The sequence below is a fragment of the Equus przewalskii genome, chromosome 24, assembly GCF_037783145.1.
Source record: "Equus przewalskii isolate Varuska chromosome 24, EquPr2, whole genome shotgun sequence".
In the NCBI taxonomy this organism is placed as follows: domain Eukaryota; kingdom Metazoa; phylum Chordata; class Mammalia; order Perissodactyla; family Equidae; genus Equus; species Equus przewalskii.
In genome coordinates, this window is record NC_091854.1 from 28,897,685 (window position 1) to 28,920,341 (window position 22,657).

The following is a 22,657-nucleotide window of genomic DNA, read 5'->3' on the forward strand; positions in this document are numbered from 1 at the left end:
AGAAATGTGTCGTTTAAATAAGTGCAGTATCTATGCCAGGGGTCAGCAAATTTCAGCCTCTGGCTTGTTTTTGTGCAGTCCCTGAGCTAAGAATGGCTTCTGCATTTTCAAATAAAAACAAATAATACTTTACAAAGAAATAGGTAGCTCACAAAGCTTAAAACATTATCTGGCCCTTTACAGAAAAAGTTTGCTACCAGCTGATCTAAGCTGTCATTCACAGGTCAGCATAAGAGTTCTGCAAGCTCTAGGTACAAATTAAGTCATGTGACCCCATGGGAAGTTGTGAAATGAGAAGTATTTTAAGGCAAATTGTTTGCCTCTTACCTCTCTAATCAGGATATGAGGGCAAGGTATCTGGCAGCCTCTAGCTTAAGATGCTCTTACTTTTACAAAAGATGTAACTTGCCGCTTAAGTATATTCTAAAAGCTGTTAAGGGAAGTATAAATTTGCTGTAAAAAGCTTAACGCCATGATTATAGTTCAGTGTTTCGCGTTTGGTGGCACTTCTCATCATTTAGTGTGAAGATTTTCCTGTAGTGCTGATTCATTTTTCCAGGAGGTGAAAATTCTGTACATTATGTATAGGTTAGAAAGCAAATGTCTGTTTTAATTAACTCCATAGATTGAGCTGGGGCAGGAATTAATGGCTTGTGAGGACTGTTTCTCAGTCGGGAGAATATCCATTTGGGCAGAATTAAGCTTTTGTGCCATTGATTACGTGTGTTTTAAATAACTGGGAGTCACTTGTTCGCTTCTAAGTGGAAGGAAAAGGTGAGAAATGGTCTGTACAAGTTAGAAATAATTCACCAAATTATGTTTTTGTTTGGGGTCTTATGTACGTACTTAGTGTTTTAAATCAGTAAGGAAGAAAGAGGAGTCAGTCCAGTCTTTTTGCTGCTAATTTGTGAGCCTGTGGCAGTTCCTGGTGCGTTTCTATTCTGAGCCTTGTGCATGAAAGACATCATTTAAAAGACACCTAGTGATGATGCCAGCATCTGACGATTCTGATTCAACTTGGATTTTTTTAACCGATGTAGATAATTGATTCATACCAGGTGATGAGACAGTTGCTCTAAACTGGTCTTGCTATGGCTTTGTTAAATAGTTGCATTCTGTGCTACTGGTATGAAATGTGAAAAGAGAAGCCTAGTATTCAGGATTTTGATATTTCTTTGATAAACTGAGTAGGGAAAGTGGGAAGTAGCTTAGCTTTGGGCAGTATTGTTTACACTCTATCACCTTAATTGCAAGTTTTGGCTGATTCATTTCTCTTACAGATTTTAGGACCTAAAAAGATCTCTAGTTTGAAGAAATGGCATTGGTTTTTCATCTACCTAGAATGAGGATTCTATATAAAGTTGTCCGACTGAACTTGGTTCTTGACATTTTACTGCCTAGAATTGTGTCATATTGGGACTAAAATTTGATGTTAGCTGATGAATAATTTTGTTCTGGAACTTTGCGTGTTGAATTCTTGTTTCACACCTTGGGTGTAATCCATAGTGAATTCTGTTTGGCAACCACAGTGACAGTATTTAGAAGAGCACATGTTTAGACGTTTTGTCAGAGTGCTCAGACTGATTAAACACATCAGAGAAGATGGTAGATTCCTCCCGCCCAGCCCCCAGTTTCATGGCTGAAAATGTTCAGGCTTTTGTGATTGTTGAGTTGAACACAGATAATTTTCTGTTTAAAGGTAGACAATTGATTCATCTTTTGTCTGGAAATTCTGAATTTTCAGTGAAGCTTCCACACTTTTTCGGTATAAAATGAACAACTTCTAAAAAGGGCTGATAGTCTGGTTTCAACTTGATTTTGTGTACATGTTTACTAAGGCTTCATTTAGGCGCACAAGTCCAAGTTAGGAGCTTCTGAAGAATGCGTGGGAAGACTGCATTGGCTAAAGCTGCTTCTGCTTCAGACCACTGCATTTTGTTCCTAATAGCTTTCCTTGAAGATTGAGTAGCACTTAGTCTCTGTATCAGCAAAATCCAGCGAAGCGTTTTAACAACTGCACTGACTCAGGTGTTTCTTGAGTCAAATAGCAGAGCTGGAAGTCATGTTGAGTGAAGTAGAGATGTGCTTTGGATGCTTGTAATACTAAGTGAAAATACTTAATCATCTGAGAAACAAGTTCTCTTTAGGAGAAAATGGGCAGTTTATTAAGAGAAAATTGCCACTATACTTTGCTTGAAGAACTTAACCAGTGCCTCCCAGTTACAGAACAGCATGAATGTTCCCCTTTTTTTTCAGGATCATCAGTCGTGCTACTTAGATTTATTAAACTTGAAAAGTAACGGCAGATTTTTAGAGGAAAAAAATAGATTTGAAGATTGCATCAGTAGCTGGAGAAGTGACCTATTGACTTAATTTTCTTTGCGAGTTGTTTTAATCTGTTGCCTCTGCAAGGAGGTCAAAAGTGGGTTTTTTTTTTTAAACTGTCTACACAGCTGCTCTGAAAGCTACCCTGCCACAGAGAGTGTTTATAGGAGTGGAACAGAGACAGTCACAGAGTCGTCATACAAGGATGAGGGGAGGGGGAAAAATTCAGGAAACAAGTTTTCTACAGTGTTGTGAAGAGAAGGAAATAGTCTTTCATTCCCTTTGATGGAATCAAGTAAGATTTCTATTTCTTAGTGAGATTTTCACATTGAGAGGTATTTTTGGCAGAGGAGGCCTGAGGACGGGGGTCTGGGCTCTGGTCTAGATGTCGCAAGAAAAATGCACTCAGGCTACACAGACCCATTCACAGCTAATGTGCGGAGAGATGCAATTGCCATTTTAGCAAGTAAATTGAGACTTTCTTGCAGAAAGGTATGGGTGGTTTTGTTTTGCTACTAATTTTCATCCAATTTTGAAAGAATACTTTTGCAGCTTTTTGAACTATTGAAAATAGTCCTGCTGGTGGGTGTTCTGCCTTTCCAGTGAAAATTCAGGGCCTTTGAGTACAGTTTATTCTCTGTGAGAATCTCCTAATAGCTTTTATAGTATTTAGTTGAGTCCTATTACCTATAGGTAGTAAGATGTCTGAAATTGGCAAGGGAACGTGTTTGGAACCTCACCTGACTCTTGCCTAGGCAAGAGCAGGATGTCTCATGGAAGAATTCCTTAAAGTTGTGGAAATTGAAAAGTAGTCTGAATAGACTTGAAGGGACCTATGGCAACACATAATAGGTGTGTATGTTTCTCAGAGATGGGATGTAAATCTCAGAACCAGCTTAGGAATGGGTTTGCCACTTGTAAAGAAAGAAAAGACCGCCAGCAAAATGTGGAACCAATCACCATAGAATGATTCAACAATGCATACAAGCTACAAAATTGAGTTAAATGCAGCCTTAATTTCTTTTTGCTTAAGAATTAGCTGTCACGTTTGGGAAAAAATCAGGTAAGTTGGGTGGGGTTATAGCTATTTTAATGAAAACATTGGTTACTTTTCAATTTAAAAAGTGTAATGTGTTTATAGCTTTACTCCATTTATCAATTTGCTTAAAATAATGGACTTTCTTGGGAGTGTAATTTACCTTGTCTGGCCTACCTTTGCCTTGTATTGAAGGATCTAGATCAGCTGGGTAGATAAAATTAGCAAATTCAGGAGTGCCGGATTTGTCCTGGTGTCATTTGTTTTAAAATTTACCTGGCTTTTCGGTAGATTTCTCAAGAATCAAGAATGACGTACAACTTTAGAAGTATGGAAATACCAGTTTTGGTTATCTAGTGAAAAATCTTAAGAGATTTTTATGGAACCACAGTTGTAGTCAACTACAGTCAGAACCCCATTGATGTAGACTGCAGAGCAGCCATTTGCATAGAGAGGAATTCCGTAGTTGAAAGTTACACTCTAAACCACACTTTCCAGGATCAGGGCTGAGTTGTGTGACTGGTTAAGTTACTTAACTGTTTCCTCATCTCTCTAGTGGAAATAACACCTACCTTAACCAGTTGTGGTCAGAACTGAATTACATCCCTTAAAAACTGCCAGTACTAAGTACTGTGTTAGATGTTGGTTACTATTAACAATTCCTACTACCTACTAGAATGGGAATTTGGCAAAAATTGGCTTGTTACATAAACCTTGTATTTGAAAGATTGATTGCTTCAGTTATTACCCTGACATCCCCAACCCTCACCTAGTCGGTCATCTTCTTTGCCTTTTCTACTGTGTGACAGGAGCACTTAAGGGTCAATGAAAATGCCAGACAGGAGGTGGAGAATGAAAGAGACATGGGCCGTAAAGAAAGTGGTTGGTAGTGTTTCTCTAGACCTACTGTCTCAGGTCTTCAGAAGGAAAATGGTAATATTTTATATTTTAATGATTTTATCCAATTATGAAAGTATGAGTATTTGTGATGAAAAGAATGCAGAAATGTAATTTAAAAACCTGGAAGTAACACTATTAACATTTTGGTGTATAGTATATTCTTTAAAAACAATTTTTGTATTGACTTATAAAAGTGAGGTCATTCTATTCAGCCTTTTGTAACTGACCATTTCCATGTCAAATGTTGTTAGACTTTTTAAAGGACTGCATAGTATGCTTTTCATCAATTCTAAGATCCATCCCAATTTCAAGCATGTTAGAATGTGTGTGTTTGGGGGTGGAATGTGCACCATAGAAATCGATGGTATATTAGTTTTAATCAACATTTTTCCCTATTCAGAACGTAAAGTAACGGAGTAGTCTTAGACTGGTGTAGTCTTAGATTCTGTGAAATTCAGTCTTTGATTGTGTAGATGATTTAACTGGGTCTCTGCTGTGATGAATTCTTTATTCAATTTATGCTATTTATGCTATTCTTTAGTCTACATAGCTAGGAATGGAGTTGCTTATTCAAATTTTATTGAATATTGCCCAACTGCCTCCAGAAAGGAGCCAACTAATTTGCAAACAGCAGTTTCTCTGATTAACACTGGCTAATTTTTTCTGTAATTTCCTAATTTGGTAAGTGAAAAATGGTATTTAATTTTCATTTCTTTGGTTACAGGTGATTGTTTTTTTTCATGCTTATGGGACATTTACATGTGTTTTGTGAGTTGCTCACTCAGCTAATTTTTCTTTGAAGTGTTGGCTTTTTTCTTATTGATCTGTAACAGCACCTTATTAAGAAGTTATTTTTGGCATACATTGCAAATGTTATGTAACTTTCATGTATGTGAGCTTTGCAAAATTTTTTTGGTTTTTCCTAAAGATTGGCACCTGAGCTAACAACTGTTGCCAATCTTTTTTTTTTTTCCCTCCTCAAATCCCCCCAGTACATAGTTGTATATTTTAGTTGTGAGTTGTTCTAGTTGTGGCATGTGGGACGCTGCCTCAACATGGCCTCATGAGTGGTGCCATGTCCATGCCCAGGATCCAAAACTTGGGCTGCCGAAGCGGAGCGCGCAAACTTAACCACTCAGCCATGGGGTTGGCCCCTGCAAAGTTTTAAGTGGAAATTTATTCCAGTATAGGCTGTGATGTAAAGATCTGACTTGTTTCTTTTCATCATCAATTAGCCAATTAATGGAATTGCTTACCTTTTTTTAGGGGGAAGAAGAGACCTTTCTGATCTCTTACTCTAGAGAGTGATTTACTTGAGGGTTCACCTGTCAGCTTTTCATGAGGGTGGCTAATGTGAACATCTGCATGCTAGGAAGAGAAAAACAGGGCTCCTTTGGAAGGCTTGAGCAGCAATACTGGGACAGATGACAAGGCATCAGGTGAAAGACAAAGAGCTTGATGGAGAAAAACCAAGGACTGGACAGGGCGCATTGACCAGAAGAGAATGCCTAGCTTGATCTCTCTCCCTGGCTTCAGGGCATTGGTGTTGTCCCTGTAGGCTATTAAAGGAAACAGAGAGATTGGGACAGGGTGGAGGGGAAAAGGCAGCAAAGGGAAAGAACTAGATAACACTAGTTTGACTTTCATATTGCCTGTAAGGAAGACAAAAGCCCAGGAAATAGAATCTCTGGCTTCTGGGAAAGAGGGCCCCTTAAGGAACAATTCAAGGTAAGGATCTCCACACAAGAATTAATGGTGGACATGACTAGGAATCCATTAAGAATGCAGTTGGACTCTATTTGTAGTGTTTAGGTCCCAGAGATCAAGGAATTTGATGTTTTAAGAGAGCAGAGATTTCTGGGTTGACTTTAGGATGTCCATCAGGAGTGAGGATTTAAATCATTGCTAATTTTCCTGAGGAATGCAAGCCTGGCTGTGTGAATATTGGTGAGCTGCACCTAGCCCTGGTGGAACTAGGCAACCTGGTTTGGGATTTTGTGTAGGGGGGGAGGAGGGTTGTGAAAACTACTTGGGGCAAGGGTAGAGCGAGGTCACCATCCTCTGTCATTCATGAAAGAGGACATCTTATCTGGCAGAGTGAGCAGCCAAAGGCATGCTCAAATAGGTATTTAAAATAAGACACGGCCCCGTGTATTATAGCGGTGCCGTCAGTGAACAGTGGGGTAGAATGGAGGTTGGGAATGAAGAGGAACAGACAGACTCAATTGTAGCCGTAAAGAGGAAGCAGAGACTGCTGTACTGGCCTCTGGAAAAGAAGGAGTGAGATGAAAGTGGTGACAGGTGACACATTTGGCTTTTTGTTGATAGCCTACTATGGATAGCCAGGTATGGTGCTGGGGAAACAGAGTGTCATGCTTCCTGTCTTCAAGTTATTGCGAGTCCAGTAGAGGAAGTAAGTGGTGTGGGCATCACACTAGGGGAGGCACTAAGGCCTTGCATTCTTAGAAGGAGCCTTTGGAGTCAAGAAAGTCTCCCTTTAAACGTTTTTATTTGTTTTGTTTTGTTTACTTTTTTAGGAAAACAAATGACTGCAGTATTGCCTGGGCTTTAAAGGAAGGGAAAGGGTCTGGGGGATCAAAGGGAGACTGGGAGTTGGGTATTGGGACCAAGGAGGGAGGGGAGCAGAGACTTAAGATGGATAGCAGGTAGTCAAGGAAATCAAAGTAGGAGAAACAGGTACAGTCACGTGCTGCATAGAGGCCACATCAGTGTTGCGCTCAACGACAAACCATATACAACAGCGGTCCCATAAGTTTAGTACCACAGAGCCTAGGTGTGTAGCAGGCTGTACCATCTGGGTTTGTGTAAGTGCACTCTGATGTTCGCACAACGACAAAATTGCCTAACACATTTCTCAGAATGTCAAGTGTTGGCATGACTTTTGGAAGAAAAATATTGGCTCCCATTGTCAAGAGGTGATAGATTGGCCTGCTGAGGAGGTGGCCTTGTCTGTCATGGCCTATTGAAAACTGATGGGGGGCATCACATCCTGGGTGCAGACAAGCCAAAGCTGAAGCTGCTGAGCTGCCCAGAACCGTGGTGTTGGGGTGCTGTGCAGCTGCTGAATAGGGTAGAATGGAGATGGAAGGAAAGAGCTTAAGTTTTTCAAAGAAAGTGCAGAACTAACTTGTCTGGACTGGCACGAAGCACGGATGAATACGCAGAGCACGTGTTCACTGCTTCGGTTTTCAGAGCTCTGAGGGACGTCTGATAAACCAAAGCCGCCTGAGCTCCAGTGTTTGGGTGGGATGGCCGTAGTGGGTAGGCCCTAGGCTTGACAGGGATTTAAGAAAAAGATTCTTGGGCCTCTCATCCTGTTCTTTTGGGAAGAGAACTATTAGCACTTAGCCAAGACTCTTGCCCTGGCAGCTTAGCAGAAGTGCCTATAGTGAAGGGACAGAGGCAGTGATGGGCGAGAGGAAAGTGACAGGCCAGGGGCCACAGCTTGAAAGGAGTAGAACGTGGATCACGTTCCAAGTGTGTGCTGGGGAGAAGAGAAGTATCTTCCAGGCTCAGCTTGAGCTCTCTGAGGACCAGCTCAGTCTTTCTGGGGAGGGAAAGCAGATGCCTTTGCGAGAAGGGGACAAGTTTTGAGTGCAAACTTGGTGGTGTGGGTCTTAGACCCTGAGGTAGTCCTGGTCCTGAAGGCAGCACCTGCTGCAGCAGAAAGGAGAGAGCGGGGTTGGAGAGCCTCGGGCCCCACCTTGGTAAGACATCAGAGTTCCGAGAGGGAGGCTGCTTGCCTGGGGTCCTGTGGTGGGTTTACAGTAGCTTGCCACCATCAAGCTGCTCTTGATTCTCTGAAAGGATGAAGGCAAAACAAACTAGCAACATTAGGAAGAAGGTACATTGTTAGGCTTCCGCAAATGAGGACGGTCATGACCGTCCTGGGAGCCCTTTCATTGGCCTTCATCAGGGTCTTTTATATCCTCATCTGGAGAACTAAATTGATCTGTTCTGAAGGTTCCCTCTAATGCTCACTAGAAATCCGTGATAGAGCTGTGCTCCCCAACACGGTAGCCAGTATCGGTGGTGACTTGAAATTTACAATAAAAATTCAGTTCCTCAGTCATACTAGACACACTGCAAAGTGGTCAGTAGTTAATGTGGTTAGTGTCTACTCTTGTACAGTGCAGACAAACAGCTCATTTTTATCTCAGAAAGGCCTATTGGACAGTACTGATCTAGATAAGTCCTCGTATGGAGTAGCTGCCTTACGAATAGTTGTTGCATGAATGGTCGTGTGGGCTGTTTGCCGTTGCTGGCAAGAGTTCTGGTTTCCACTCTCCTTTCCCCTTCTGGCCAAAATAGCCAAGACAGTTGCCGGAACCCAGATTGGAGTCTCTGGGTCCACATGGTGGAGGATGTAATCTAAGGGTCTGGAGAGGGCAGGATGAAGTATGGGTTACCACCAACTCTCAGTTCCCAAGTCACCCTGAGCTGGCTTGCCTGCCCTCTAGCTGCAAGCAGGCCCGATGGCAGCACCCAGACGTGATGACCCTGCAGCAAAGGGCTGGGTAGATCAGGTATGCTGTGCTGGCTAGGGGCACGCTGACTTGCCAAGCTTCGAGCTTTGCCACTCATAGCATGAGGGAGCCGCACCCCATCCTTAACCGATCCAGAGTCAGCTTTTCACCACAGGAGAAGGTGAGCGGGTGAAGGGGACTTGAGGGGAAAATGGAGAGGGCGATGGGCTGCGGCTCCAGTGCCTCCCCGGGGCCAGTTACAGCAGCCTCATGGGAAGGGAGATAGTCCATGTTGGAGGGTAAGTAGCCCTCGGTGGGAAGGTAGTCCACGGGCAGGACTGTCAAGGGGCCCGCTGGGTTTCCCGGCTTGGAGTCGGGGCTCCTGCCCCCCAGCACCTTGTACAGATTCACTAGTTGTCCTGTCTCTGCTGTGAGAGCCCTTGGAGGTGGTGGGCTCGAGGCGCTGGACCCCGTGTCCTCCTCAGAGGTGTAGTGACTTTGGACTCCTCGTCCCTTTTCCGGCCAGTTGGGGCGATGGGGATGTCCGAAGCCTGAGGTCACTTGATGAAGGACTTCGCTGATGACCAGGGGCTCAGGTTCTTCCAGACGGGGCCAGTCTGTCAGGACCCTGTCCAAGGGCAGCTGTGTCTTCTCCTGAGAGAGCAGAGGAAGAGGCTCGTGTGGCTGTGTTAGTAGCCCTGACAACCAACTTAACCAGGGTCCCCAAAGGCCTCCCAGCCTGCACTGTCTAGTCAGCTTGCAGCGGGACACTGGGCCCTTGGCTTTGCAAGGCAGGAGAAGCAGCCAGCGTTGTTGGGGACGCACACAGGCAGGAGCCATGGACTCCTTTCAGTGTGAGCGAAGCACCACGCTGCTCAGCCTCTAACCCAACTGCACTGGCTGCTGTTCCTCCAGGAGAGAGGGCGCGGTGGGTGCCAAGGGAAGGCTGAGCTTGCCTCTGGCTCGGGGAGGAGGCAGGGAGGACGTAAAAGGCTCACATTGGAGCTGCCTCCTGACAGATACATAGTATTTTCCAGGTAGGGAGGTGGTGGGTAAGGAGGACTGGTCTATTCTAGAACCTGCTGGTTCTTTCCTTTTGACAGGCAAACTGAGGCTTCAGAAATAGGAGGAGGTCACGTGATGAAGGGACTTCTCAGGGATGCTAAGGAGTTTGGGCTTTGATACAACCCCTGAAAGGTCTTAGGCAGGGTAATATCCTCATCAGTTCTGTTCTTAAGAAAGACCCCTCCAGGCTAAGTTTTTGGGAGAAATTTTCATCCTTTTTGCCCTCCAGCTAATTTTCTCTGTTACTTCTCTTGATTACTTTCTCTTTTTCAGCCTCACATCAGCTACCAGCTCTTCAGTGTCTTATTTCTTTCCTTCCCAAACTTACTGCTGATTCCCAAGTCCAAGTTCAAGCACTTTACTAACATTTCTTTTAATAGACTTTATTGGGCTCTCCTTACGTCCTCGAAACTCGCCCACGCTGACTGCCTGGTCTCTCTAAGGCAGAGCTCCTAGTTTAATGACCCAGGCTTCCATGCGCGGTAAAGCTTCCAGCCCTTAGCTAGGCAGTCAGGTTCCTGCACCTTCCTGCACCTCCCCATGTTTCCGCTCAGGAGCTGTCGTAGGCACACTGTCCTGGTCTCACTAAACACACCTTCTCAGTGCCACCACACTTGCGCGGCCACTGCCAGCCTCCACCCTTGCTTCTGTTGGCTGCGCCACCTCCTGCCTGACGCCTTCCTCTTTCATGAAGCCCCTAGTGAGCATTCCCTCCACTGCCCTCCTACAACAGCCAGCAAGGAGACCACCCAGGAGGTTCTTGGCACATGAACGCTTTGTACTGTCACTTTTTTTTTTACGTGTCCATAAGTCATCTATGAGGAGGGACCATGTCTTAAGGGAGGAATAGGATGACAAAAAAATAGCCTTGGGACAGGGCAAACCGGTAGGACTAGTCCCAGCTCCCACACCCTACAGCTTGGGAAACTCCATCAACCTCTCTGGCCTTCGGTTCCCTTGTGTGTTAAATGCCAAATTGTGCAAGAGTGATTTGGCCTCTGCTGTCCTTTCTTGCCTTGGGTGTGGCGAGTGTCCAAAAAGTGGGTGATGGTGCCATCTCAGGGTGGACTTTCACAGAGGGCCCCGACAAGCTAGAGGGGATGTGTGTGTGTTTCTCTTTCAGGAGCCTGCTCCTTTCCAGTCGCTGCCCCAACTGGCCCCGGCACGTTGGTCTGGCTTGGAACATCCTGTGGCTCTGGGAAGCAGAGCTCCCCAAGTGCCACTGCCACAGACGTGGGGGCGTGAACCCAGGCGCGGAACCGGCTGCGGGCTGCCCAGGTGAGGCGTTCGTGCGGCCTCTGGGAAGCCGTGGCAGTGCAGACAGGCTGCCCCTCGGAGCTCTGACAAGGCAGGCCTCCGGCCGGCGAGTCCCTGGGCAAGCCTCTGAGGTCGATGTTGGCCCAGGGACCTCACGCACACTATTTTAAGCTTTTACAAGCTCAAAAGGGATAACGTCCCAGTGATCCCCTTTATCATTTGGCCTTTTCCTCCAGAGCTGTCATGACACGTGTTTTTTTAGCCACATCTTAAGAAATGGCAGCACATTTGTTGGAGATGGAAGACTATCGTGTTTCTGAAGTCGGCCTCAGCCTGTCACTGGGAGCGCGGTTTGAATCTTTAAACAGTCTACCCGCCTCAAGGGTCAGGCGACCTGGGGTCTGAGGCTGCCTCGAGGCCCTCGTCACAGATGCTATGTTTAAGCTAAATTTCTTCCAATTTTCTAATTCACCAGTTATTTTTGCAAGAGAAATACATGCACACAATTTTGTAAAAAAATTTAAGACTTAAAAGGAAATTTGTAATAAAATTAAGTGGCCCTCATATCCCCCTTCCCCTCCCCAAAGGCAACCACCAATATCAGTTTCATATGGAAGCTTCCAGAAATATCCTGTGCATGTGCTGGAGGGGTGTGTGTAAAATCTCCCTCCTTTTTATATAAGTGAGAACCCAGTTTAGACAACTGTTACAAACTTTGCTTTTTTTCACTTAAATATCTTAGAGATTTTTAGACACATGTAGATCTCATTTTTTTCAGTAGTTGCATAATATCCTGTTGTATGGATGGACCCAAATGTCTAATCTGCCCTCCCGGTGGCAGGTTACGTCACGCCCAGTTTTTGGCTTCTATCTGTAATGCTGCAGTGAACATATGGATACTATGCGGCTTTGGGCATGTATGTGGCAGTTTCTGTTACCTTTTCCCTGTATTACTTTCTCTAACTCTTTGCATGTCTTTCTCAGCATTTCTTCTAGGCTTTTTACAGGCCCTTCAGTGGCTCTGCAGCCTCTGTCTCCCCTCATGCCCAGGCAGGGGCAAACAGCCCACGACGCCAAAGCCACCAGCCTGGGAGCCAGGTGTCGGCGACGGACCCAGCGCTGCTCCCCGTGTGCTATTTCAGGCTGTCAGGCGGGGGACCTGGAATCTCCGCACTGGGAGAGAGAGATCTGAAGGCTCCGTGGATTCGACTCCTGGTACTGACTCCCCTCTAACCCTAGCGGTGGCATCTCTATCGACTGCCTTCCTGTAGGTCATCATGTCATTGCCACTGGGGGAGGGCCCCGTGTGTGACCACCTCTTTAGTTAATCTGTTCAGCTAGGGGTGTTGACTGCCAGAAACACTGCCTCATCCTGTGCTTAAAGATCTTTGAGGACGTAGACAATGTGGACGTATATGACGTATAAAGACCCCTGAGGGTGTAGACTGTGGATGTATATAACATATAAAGACCTTTGAGGGTGCAGATAATGGCCTTCAGCACATGCTACTGTGTGAATCCAGGATTCACCATTTACTGGCTGACTAACGTTGGGTAAGTTACTTAGTCCTCTGTGGCTGTTTCCTCATCTGAAAAATGAGGATGAGAATAATAATACAACCTCAAAAGCTGTTGAATGGATTAGATATTAATGCATGAAAAAGGTTTTTAAAAATGCCTAGCATATAGAAAGTAATACATATGTAATATATGTCTTATAAACATATAAATATATAATAGAATTATATATTTAATTATCTATCATGTATATGATATATAAATATATCATTTTTGAAAGTATATATGTATTAGCTACTGTTATTATTACTGTTCTTGCCATCATAACTTAAAGGGACAAAACCCTTCGATAGAGAGATGAGACTTTAAATACGAGTCTTCTTGGGAAGAAGGTAACAATCCTTGCCTTGTATGCTGTACATGGCACCTTGCTTACCCTCACAACAGTGTACACGGGAGATATGTCAATTCCTGTTTTACAGAGGATGAAGTCAGGGCTCAGGCCATCAGGCAAGTTGCCCAAGGGTCATCCACACAGTAAGTGGCAGAAGTGGGATTTGCGTCCAAGCCTTATTTCAATGGCACCAAACAGCAGTGACCTCAGTCCCTACTGAGGCAGGCGTGGCTGAGCCCACCAGCTCTTCCCCTGAGCAGCAGCTGGGACCACTGGCGTCTGGCCTGAGCAAGGGCGTGGACGACGGAGTGCTCTGGTGGCTAAGGAGGAGGGCTGTGAGAGGGAGAAGAGGAGGGCGGGGCTGTCGGGGCCCCAGGCGATGGGAAGATCCCGCCATACCACCTCCTTCCCTTTGCCCCCCTTAAATGCACAGTCTTGCACCTGATTCAGATGCCTTCCACTTGCAGACCCTGCGCCCGAGACGGACATCAGGCCCACTGTGAGCTGTCTCACCTCCATAGCTGCATGGCAGCGGCTCTCTTCACTTCCTTTACTCTCAACTCTCTCATCTGCCCGCCAAGCAACCTCTCCTTGCAAACCTTTTCCTTGCACAGTGGAATGATTTGCTGGCTTCCCGCCAGGACCAAAATGGTCTGGGCTCTATTTACCTGTTCTGTGTTCACACAGGGCCGGGAACATTGTGGTAAAGCTTCAGATCTCTTGAATTTGGATGAGTCAGTGGCAAGAATACTTGCTTTTTCATTTCTTTTAAAGTGAGTTGAGGTGAGGAGGGGACATAAGGCCTAGAGAGGAATGAACGGCTGTGGGTCTTGTAGATTTTTGGTCGTAAGCTTCAGGGAGCTCCTGCGCCACGGGAGCGTTGGCCCAGATGGCAGCCTAGGATGAGTGACTTCAGCAACCAGGTTTCCTCGTAGCTACAGTGGGAAACTTAGGCGTGCTGATCACTAGAAGCCCCTCCTCTGACCGCCCAGGCTTCACACCTTACCTCCACAAGCAGGTATTTCTTGGCCCAAGTGCTATTCGCTGGGTCCGGAATTTCTCTGCTACACCACTGAGTTCTGAGGGCAGACAGGAGAGCAAACACCCTGTAGATAAAGAAAACAGTGACACCTGGTGAAGTGTGCACAGGTTCTTAGTGCAGCGACTTCAAGGTGGGGGTGTTCAGTCTGGGGGTGTGCAAGTGAGTAAGATACGAACACTGAAGGAGAGAGATGCCGCGTCGTCCAAGGCTGGACTTGTGTGCTGTGAAGTTCGGAGAGATGACAAGGGGTCCTGATGCAACCACTTGGGTTTGCTAAATAAACGATGGGGCTCTGCTCAGTGTAATGTCGAGCTGTCACTGTGCAGCCAGGCCCTCAGTCAGCAAACACTGATTGAACCTCTAATGCAGGAGCAGCACAGTGCGCATGCTGCGGATGGAACAGCGGACAAGCAGACTGCCCCCACCTGTGGGGAGCTTACTAGTTAGTTCCTTAGAATGTTTATAAAGAGTGTCTAATGACAGGTAAATTATTATGCTAAAATAGGGAAAGAAAAAAAGTAAAACTAAACAACAAAACAGGATATAAATGGTATACATAGCTTGAACATAACCATGTAAAAAAAAAATGCCAAGAAAAAAATACCATAGGGAAATAACCAGACTGCTAACAGGATTGTATTGGGTGGTCAGAGGAAAGGTAGGTCTTTTTAAAATTTTTTACATCTCTGGGTTTTTGAAACTATTTAAAGATGAGTTTATATTACTTTTATCATGTGAAAAGGAAAAAAAATCCTAAAAATGTTTCTTATAAATGCATGTGACTCAAATATTTTGACTATTTTTTTTAAAATTCAAGACCAATATGAAACATCTTCAAGACTTGGCTTTAATAAGCTTTGATGTTTAATAAGAAAGGTAGGCTTCTAGGGTGTGTTAAGCCCTTTGAAGCAAGAGATGTGGCCACGTGACTAGTTTTTCTCCAAAGAAATGTGAGAAGAGGTACCTGTGACCTAGTCTAGATGGTGCAGATGACGACGGTGCCCAAGGGGTGGTGAGCCAATAACATAGAAGAAACTGGGTCCCTAAGTGACCTGGAGGAGCACAGCTGCCAACCAACCTGGGGACTAACCTCAGAACTATTACACGGAAGAGAAATAAACTATTTTATTAAAGCCACTATATTTTGGGGCCTCTTTTCATTTTTTTTTTTTTTTTCACAGCAGAAGCTTTCACCCTAACTGATACTATTTCCGTGCAGAGGATGCATCTGATCTTAGCTGACTCTTTTTGAGTTAAATTTTTTCAGAGTCTCCCTAAAGAGAGCTCTGCTTTGAAGTGTCATACATGGAGCTTCAATAAATTCTAAGCCTTTCAGACAAGTTCAATGGTTAGTAGAATGACTTTGACCTAGTTTTATTTTGACCTCTTCTCTTACTTTACACATCTGAAGAAAGCTTTGTATTAAGTAACTAACATTAAAAAAACCTCTCTTTACAAAATAATGCATGTTTACTAAAGAAATTTTAGAAAATACAGTTAAATAGAACTAAAATCACCTATGATTTTGTCCCCTGATACTGCTATTAATATTTTCGTGTATATTCTTGGGGCCCCAGTTGCCACCCAACACCCATTTTCTCCTCTTAGGAAGAAGACTCTGATTTATTGGGATGACAGTGAACCCAGCTAAAAGACCACAATTTTAAGCCTCCCTTGCCTCACCAAGTTCTGGCCAATGAGATGTAAGCAAAACTGTCATGTATGACGCCTTCATGTGGTGTCCCCTGAAAAGGGAAGTGTGGGACCCTCCTTTCTTCTCTCTCTAGTTGTGGAATGCCCACATGATGGCTATAGCTCCTACAGCGTGGGACCATGAGGGGAGCTGGAGGATGGAAGCCAGCGTCAGGACGGTGGAACAGAAAGGTCCCTGATGACTCTGGAGCGACTGCACCAGCTCTTCACCTGAGTTCACTTCCTCCACTTGGGTGAGAAACTGTCAGCTCATTTAAATCGTGTTATTTTGGCTTTTTATGTTATATACAACCAAATTTAACGCTAGCATATATCTTGCATATGTATGCATGTGTGTATGCATTACTTTTAAAAAATGAAAGTACATATTGTTTTGCAACCTGCTTTTTATAAAATATAATATACCATATACTCATACCATTTAATTTTCTTCTACATCATCTTTAATGGATGCATAATATGCTGTATAGCATGAGATATATCGTGATTTAGTTAACTGATTTCATATCATTGGGCATTTAGGTTTCAAATTGTTTTCCTTTAATGAATAATACTTCAGTGAACATGTTGCCACTAAATATCTGCATACACCTATGATATACTTATAATAAACTTCTAGTTAGGAATTGCTAGGTCAAAGGTATAATATTTTTTAGAAGTTAACATACCACACCCAAAAAAGTTGAATAAATTCAGTCTGCCCCCAGCAGTGTATGAGACTGTCCATTTCTTTGACTCATAGCAGCAACAGCTATTATCACTTTAAAAAATACATTTGCCAAATTGGCAGGTGTAACCAACTCACTTTTGCCGGAAGTAGCGCACTGAGAAAATGCCCACCGTGATGACAGCAATGCAAATGCTCGGTGCCACAAACGTGCTCCAGCTGGCTCTCCCTGCAAAGTTAGCACACCCTGTGACTGAGTTATCTTCGACGAGCATGTCACAGCGCTGACTCCTGTGTGAACCGTCTGGGCCTCCCCACAGCTGTTGGGTAGCTGAGCTCCGGAACAAGGCCAACCCGCTTTTGTCCATTCGGTTAGGGAGAAGGGGCCCTGAGGGGGGCAGTTTCTATGATTCTAAGGGAGGAGCTCCAGCGCTACCAGGCTCCTTTCTCTCAGGGGCAGAAGGAAAGGGGCCGTGATGGACGAAGCACTGGTTGTGACCTGGGAGTCCTGAACTCAGTCCTGGCCCGACCCCTGACTGACATGTGATCTGTGGACCTCAGCCTCTTGATCTATAAAAGGTGAGTGATGATGTCCACCTTGTAGGTTGTTGTGCAGGTTAGAGATGGTGTATTTAAAGCACATGGCAATGCATCTGAACGTAGGAGGCCCTTGAGAAATGGTAGCCATTAATTTTACCAAACCATTGGATAAGCCCGCTGTCTAACTAGGGTCTTTGAAATTGTTCCAGTTCCTTCCTTTGAAAAGAACTACAGCATTTCACTACATGTTGGAATTATTCATTAATTCATCCAATATTTATTGAGTATTAACCATGTCGCAGGCCCTATTCAGTGCTAGGATACAAAGATGAATAGGACGTGGACTCTGCTGTCTTTAGAAGTCATGACTATAGTCCAGGAGACAGATGTGTAAACATGTAAACAGTAAACCACAGTACCCTGGGATACACATAAAAACAGGTATGTACAAGGCAGCGGAGCAGAGAATAGTGTAGGAAATGGCCTCACGAGCAGCTCAGGAAGCTTTCCCAAAAGGCATAGTGTCAAGAGTTTAGGGCTGAAGGATGGCTAGGAGTCGGCTAAGTGGACAGGTTAGGGAAGCGCAGACTAGACAGAACTATGCAAAGGCATGGAAGGAGAAGCGGGGCAGCACTTGCTGGCAACTACAGTTAGTCTGGGCCTGCTTCCAGTCCGAGTGAGGAGGGCGCGGCAGAGGACACAGCTAGATGGGTGAACAGGACCAGATCATGCAGGCCTGGGAACGGAGCAGTTTGACTTCTAGCTTGAAGGCCCTTCGGGGACCACTGATGGGTGGGAACGAGAGGTGGAAGGTCAGCACCAAGGGTCTTGCAGAAAGATTCTTCTGACAGAGTGAAGGACAGGCTGGGAGGGAGGTGAGCAGGGGCACTAGAAGCCAGAGACCCGCTGGCCCCCAGGAGACGTGTGCTACCAGGGCCGGACGGGGAGTTAACGCAGGCAGCCCTGTAACCACGCCACACTGTCGGCACAATCTCACATTTCTCCAGCATCTGCCTTCCTTCCGGGCAGGTGGGACAAGTCTGGAGTACCAGAGTAGACAGACACTGAGTCCTTAATCCAACTAATTGCTCACAGGTTAACTTTCAGAGGAGCGCTGGGAGATGAGGAGAGGGCTTGTCAGTTTTCCCTGTAGAGATGGACCTGGCACAGAACGACAAAGTCCTGAATGATCAACTTGATACTCCGTGTCACAAAGCAAGAACAGCTTGTTTTATGCTTGGAGCAGATGCAAACTAGTGCTGCCAGAGAGAGCAGCGTAACTTAGCTGCTGGGAGCTCATGTTGCTGGGTCACTTCTTCATAGACGCCACCTTAACTAACGCAGGTCTGAGTCTGACCTGTAGTTCTGCCGTTTACCGCCTCCATGACCGGGGGTAATCTTTCTGCACTTGTAAAAAGGCACCCTAATCCCTCATTCCTTTATTCATTTCCTTTTGAGTGCCTGGTAGTGTGGCTAGGGACAATCACGTACAGCAGACACTTTACATGGTCGTGGTCAGGATTAACTGAGCAAAAGCAAGTGCTATAAGGGTCAAATTGTGTCCTCCCACTCCAAATTCAGATGTTGAAGTCCTAACCTCCAGTGCCGCAGAAAGTGGCCTTATTTGGGAATAGGGTCATTGCAGATGTAATTAGTTAGATGAAATCAGACTGGCATGGGTGACCCCTAAACCCATATGACCAGTGTCCTTATAAAAAGGGGAAATTTGAATACACAGACACACACAAGGTGAACTCCATGTGAAGATGAAGGCAGAGATCTACACGGCAAAGAACACCAGAGATTGTCACCAAGGTGAGCAAGGCGGGAGGCGTGGAGCCAATTCTCTCGGCCCTCAGAAGAAACCAGCTCTGCAGACACCTCGATCTCAGACTTCCAGCCTCTAGAACTTTGAGAACATAAGTTTCTGCTGTTGAGCCGCTCAGGTTGTGGTGCTTTGTTACAGGAGACCCAGCAAACTAACACAGCATGCGAAGCAGCTGACGCAGTGACGTGCATAATGACTGGGATACGCAACAGCTGCTCTTGTTGAGATCATTCTCATCATTCATTGAAAAGATATTGAGGGAACAAGGACTCTGTGCGGGGTGCCATTCCAGACCTTGCGTAAGAAGAGATGGAGAGAAACAGATACCAGTGCCTGCCTGCTGGAATCAGAGTTTTGAACGTGGGTCAAATGTAGTGCATTATGAAGGAAATATGGAGACGCATTTGGGAAGCCTTCCTGGAAGAGGAAAGTTTTGAAAAGCGGGTAGACCGTGTGTCCCAGCAGACACAGAGGTGGTAGGGTGCTCCAGATAGAGGAAATAGCAAGCAGAAAGGTGTAGCAGCAGCAAAGTAACGAGCAAGTTAAAGAAAATCTGCTCATCCCCACGCCACACCAGCCCAGGGTGGACTCTCTGTCTTTAAAGTCGCTTCTTACCTTGCTGACAAAATTCCCTCTGGTTCCCTCTGGGGCTTTCGCCAGCAGCTGTCAGAGCTGTCATCCACAGGACGTATGTCACTCTGGGCCGCAGGCTGTCTATGGGATGGGAATTTGGGGACACCCCATAGGGAAGTTCTGAGAGGAAGAGAAAGGAAGACAGGCACGTATTAATGGAAATATTTGCATGTGGGCTTTTACTTATTTTTATTTGTTAATGCTCCATTTAATATGAAAGAGAAGAACACATTGCTGTTTTGAAATAGTCCTAATTCATTAGTACTTAATACTTGAATAGGCCCCGGACACTGTCATTTATGGAGGCCCCACTTCATGGCATATCAAAAGAATTAAATATGTTTTCCGTGGTAAAGTCTTGCAAAAGAATTTTCATCACTTTTCTTTGAGATTTAGCTCTAGTAACTCCTGTTATTTCTTGTGACTAGACAGTTTCCGGCATTTATCAGGAACATTTGAGAACTCTTGGGGAGGAAATTAAATGTACAAATTGTTTTCAATGGAATTTTAAGAATGCTAAGTTTAGCAATTAATGAAATAGACGTTTGAGTAACATTTATTAATTTTGATTTTCCACGTTTTCTGTAGGCTCTGGGGACTGGGCTTAGTGGCCTTAGTATGACGATCGGCTTCCCTTTGACATAAGATCGAAAGATGAGAGCGTCGCGCTCAGATTAGTTTGGCAGTTTCAGCCTAGGTGATCAGTTCCTTATGCTCCCAAGGCCCCTGACATCCTCAGCAGGGAAGATTCTGGTTTTGGAGCAATGTGCTGATGCTGTTTTTCTCCTCCAAGAAACATGAGTCTCGGCAGCCCTCAGTCAGTAGGCAGGCTTCTCCTCCAGCGACCTGCTGGGTGGGAGTTTCGGGGTGACCTCTCAAAGCTTGGCAAGAGCTGCAAAGTCAACGCCAGAGCTTCGGCAGGAGCAGCCTGCCAGTCCGCTCCACAGACAGTGCCTGTGCTGGGGATCACAGTGGAACCCAGAACTCAGCACTCCAGGCCTCGACATCATGGCTCACAAACCCCAGGGCGTGTGAATGGTGGCTCTTGTCTGCTGAATGTATTTCAACAGCCACAGGTATTCATTGTGTGCTCTGGAAAAGGCACCGAGTATACAAAGGTATACACTCGGCCTCCAAGAGTTCAGCTTCTAGTGGGGAAAGGAGAACCTTACACTCCCTGGCCCCTGCTGACTATGGTGAGCAGCAAGCCGGAGCCGTCCACTCCCCCCGAGGCTAGGGCGAGCAGATCACTTAACAGCTGCAACTGTCAGAGCAATTGCTGTAGCTTACATCCTGCTGAGAAAAAGCACCCTGTGGAAAATTCCTAAGCCTCCTCTAACCTGATGAAACTGCTCGCTAGCACTTAAGCTGGATGATTGAACTCAAAAATCTCCTTATTCCTAAGGCAGCGGATTAAAAGATTAATTTTGGAGAGACCTTCTGCTCATCTTGCTGCAGCAAAGCGCAGCCACTGTCCGACTGTAAGGACATCCTCAGGTCTGGCAGTGAAATGAGACCTCGGAACAGAAGGGAAGGGGTGTATATGGTTTGTTGGGCGGAAAAAGTTGATACACACACACACACACTCACACACGTATGCATGTCTGAAGAATAAAAATAGAAACTCTTGGGGGGAGCAGTGAGGAGGGTGACGGGTCAGCAGTTTGGTTGGCAAATACGTTGAGTTGAGTAATGGGAGAAAGAGGGCAAGAAGCCGTGCAGGAAATACTGGTTCTGCTGCCTCGGTCCGGCTGGCCGTGGTCCCCGCAGAGATAAAGGGGCCTTTCAGTCCTTGGCACCTGAAACTTGAGGCTCAGGGTGGTTAAATGACAAAGGCACCGTTTAGGATAGTTGATAGTTGCCAATCGTCTGAATGGCTGCGGGTAATAATGTCAAGGGTTACCAGGTAAAACAGCTGCCTTGTTACTGGAAATTAGTTTTTACCTCTCAGTCTATGTTGGTTTAACAAAGTCTAGGGCAGTGTTCAGCCATTTGTTATTCCATAAATACTGTTTTTACTAAGCACCTACTGTGTGCCTGGCTGTATTGCAGGGGAGACAACGGTGAGCAAGTTGCCATGGCTTCTGCCCTCATGATGCTTACAGTCTGTCGGCAAACACAGCCAAGTAGTCACAAAGTATAACGTGTGCGCCAGCAGGGAAGTGCACTTGTCATTGGTGCCCGCGGCGGAATCAGCGAACTTCCAGAGGAGTGTCTGTGCACAGAAGCACTGCGGCTCGCACCGAAATGCAGGTGCCTGGGCGCCAGCCCAGTTCTACCCCCTTTCTCCTGCCCAGGCAGGGCCATGCGCTCCTGCTGCACTCTGCCGGGGGCACAGAGGCGCAGGACACGGGAGACAGGGCCCTCCCTCCTCGAGCTCCCTCCTCCTTTTGCTGTTGTGGTGCCTCTCGCCTGGCGTCTCTCCTCCCGCCCCCATCTACTGCCCTCTGCCACTCTCTAGCAAGCACACTTCTGAATCCACCATGGTTTCTGGTCGCCAGACGCGATTGGTAGTTGTCAGTCCTTGATGACAGTAGCTACGTCACTTCCCTGTGCTTTCCATCTCCCTCAGCGGACCGTGAGCTCTGGGAAGATGGGGAGAGGGTCTTATTCATCCGTCAGAGCTTACCGAATAAAAGGGATAGGTAATCTAAACTGATTGAATCTGTGCCTCTTCCCCCTTTTAACTTATTTGAAAATGCCCTTTTGTAGACTTGAGATTCTTCAGATGTGTGGCAAAATAAGGTAGGTATTTTCTTCAATATCTACAAGAGCAGCTTTAAGAACCAACTGACCCTGTTGACCTTTCTGGTTGTAAATAGGCATCTCGGTTTAAACTCCGTGAAAATGAAATTTTCGGGGGGAGCAAATTCCAAATGGCCCAAGGTCAATTAATTCGTGACCTCTTGGAGTGCATTTCAGAACTGACCCTGACAGGCCCACTGGGAAGCAGTTCTGTTCAGTGATAGGGCCTGTTTACCCACAGTGGACTAAGTGAATGATTGCGAGGCCTTACAATGGAATACTAGAGAGCTGTTAAAAAGGAGTGAGGCAAATCCATGTGGACTGATGTGGAAAGATCCCTGGTGTGTGTTATTGAGAGGCAGAAACAAGGGCAGGTCCAAATACAGATTCATCCCAAATATGGGCCTGTATGTGCAGTCACTTTTTTTTGGAAGAAGACATGAAAAACTGCTACCAGCCTACGTATGGAGGATGGGGAATGCCCATTTCCTGTCTTTCTGAACTATG

General features: G+C 45.6%; 1 protein-coding gene and 1 long non-coding RNA gene across 8 annotated transcripts in view; one reads left to right on the top strand and one right to left on the bottom strand.

Moving 5' to 3' along the window:
- Nucleotides 1-5,418: 5,418 nt before the first annotated feature.
- The window catches only part of IL12RB2 (interleukin 12 receptor subunit beta 2), a 76,381-nt gene continuing 59,142 nt past the window's right edge, over nucleotides 5,419-22,657 (bottom strand). For 4 of the 7 annotated variants that reach the window (XM_070592336.1, XM_070592338.1, XM_070592335.1 and 1 more), the window contains 5 exons: nucleotides 19,388-19,525; nucleotides 16,543-16,633; nucleotides 13,989-14,088; nucleotides 13,651-13,785; nucleotides 8,384-9,402 (listed from right to left, as the gene is read on the bottom strand). In XM_070592336.1, coding sequence (XP_070448437.1) covers nucleotides 8,863-9,402; nucleotides 13,651-13,785; nucleotides 13,989-14,088; nucleotides 16,543-16,633; nucleotides 19,388-19,525 — 1,004 coding nt within the window. In that variant the 3' untranslated portion in view covers nucleotides 8,384-8,862. Of the gene's footprint in view, nucleotides 9,403-13,650; nucleotides 13,786-13,988; nucleotides 14,089-16,542; nucleotides 16,634-19,387; nucleotides 19,526-22,657 lie in introns of all 7 variants that reach the window. The other 3 variants (XM_070592340.1, XM_070592339.1, XM_070592341.1) reach the window with 1 other exon arrangement.
- On the top strand, nucleotides 9,401-22,060 carry LOC103561904 (uncharacterized). Its single transcript, XR_011532484.1, has 7 exons — nucleotides 9,401-11,091; nucleotides 12,055-12,285; nucleotides 15,206-15,372; nucleotides 15,633-15,727; nucleotides 15,812-15,970; nucleotides 16,859-16,983; nucleotides 21,458-22,060. It is a non-coding gene; the product is annotated as an uncharacterized lncRNA (long non-coding RNA).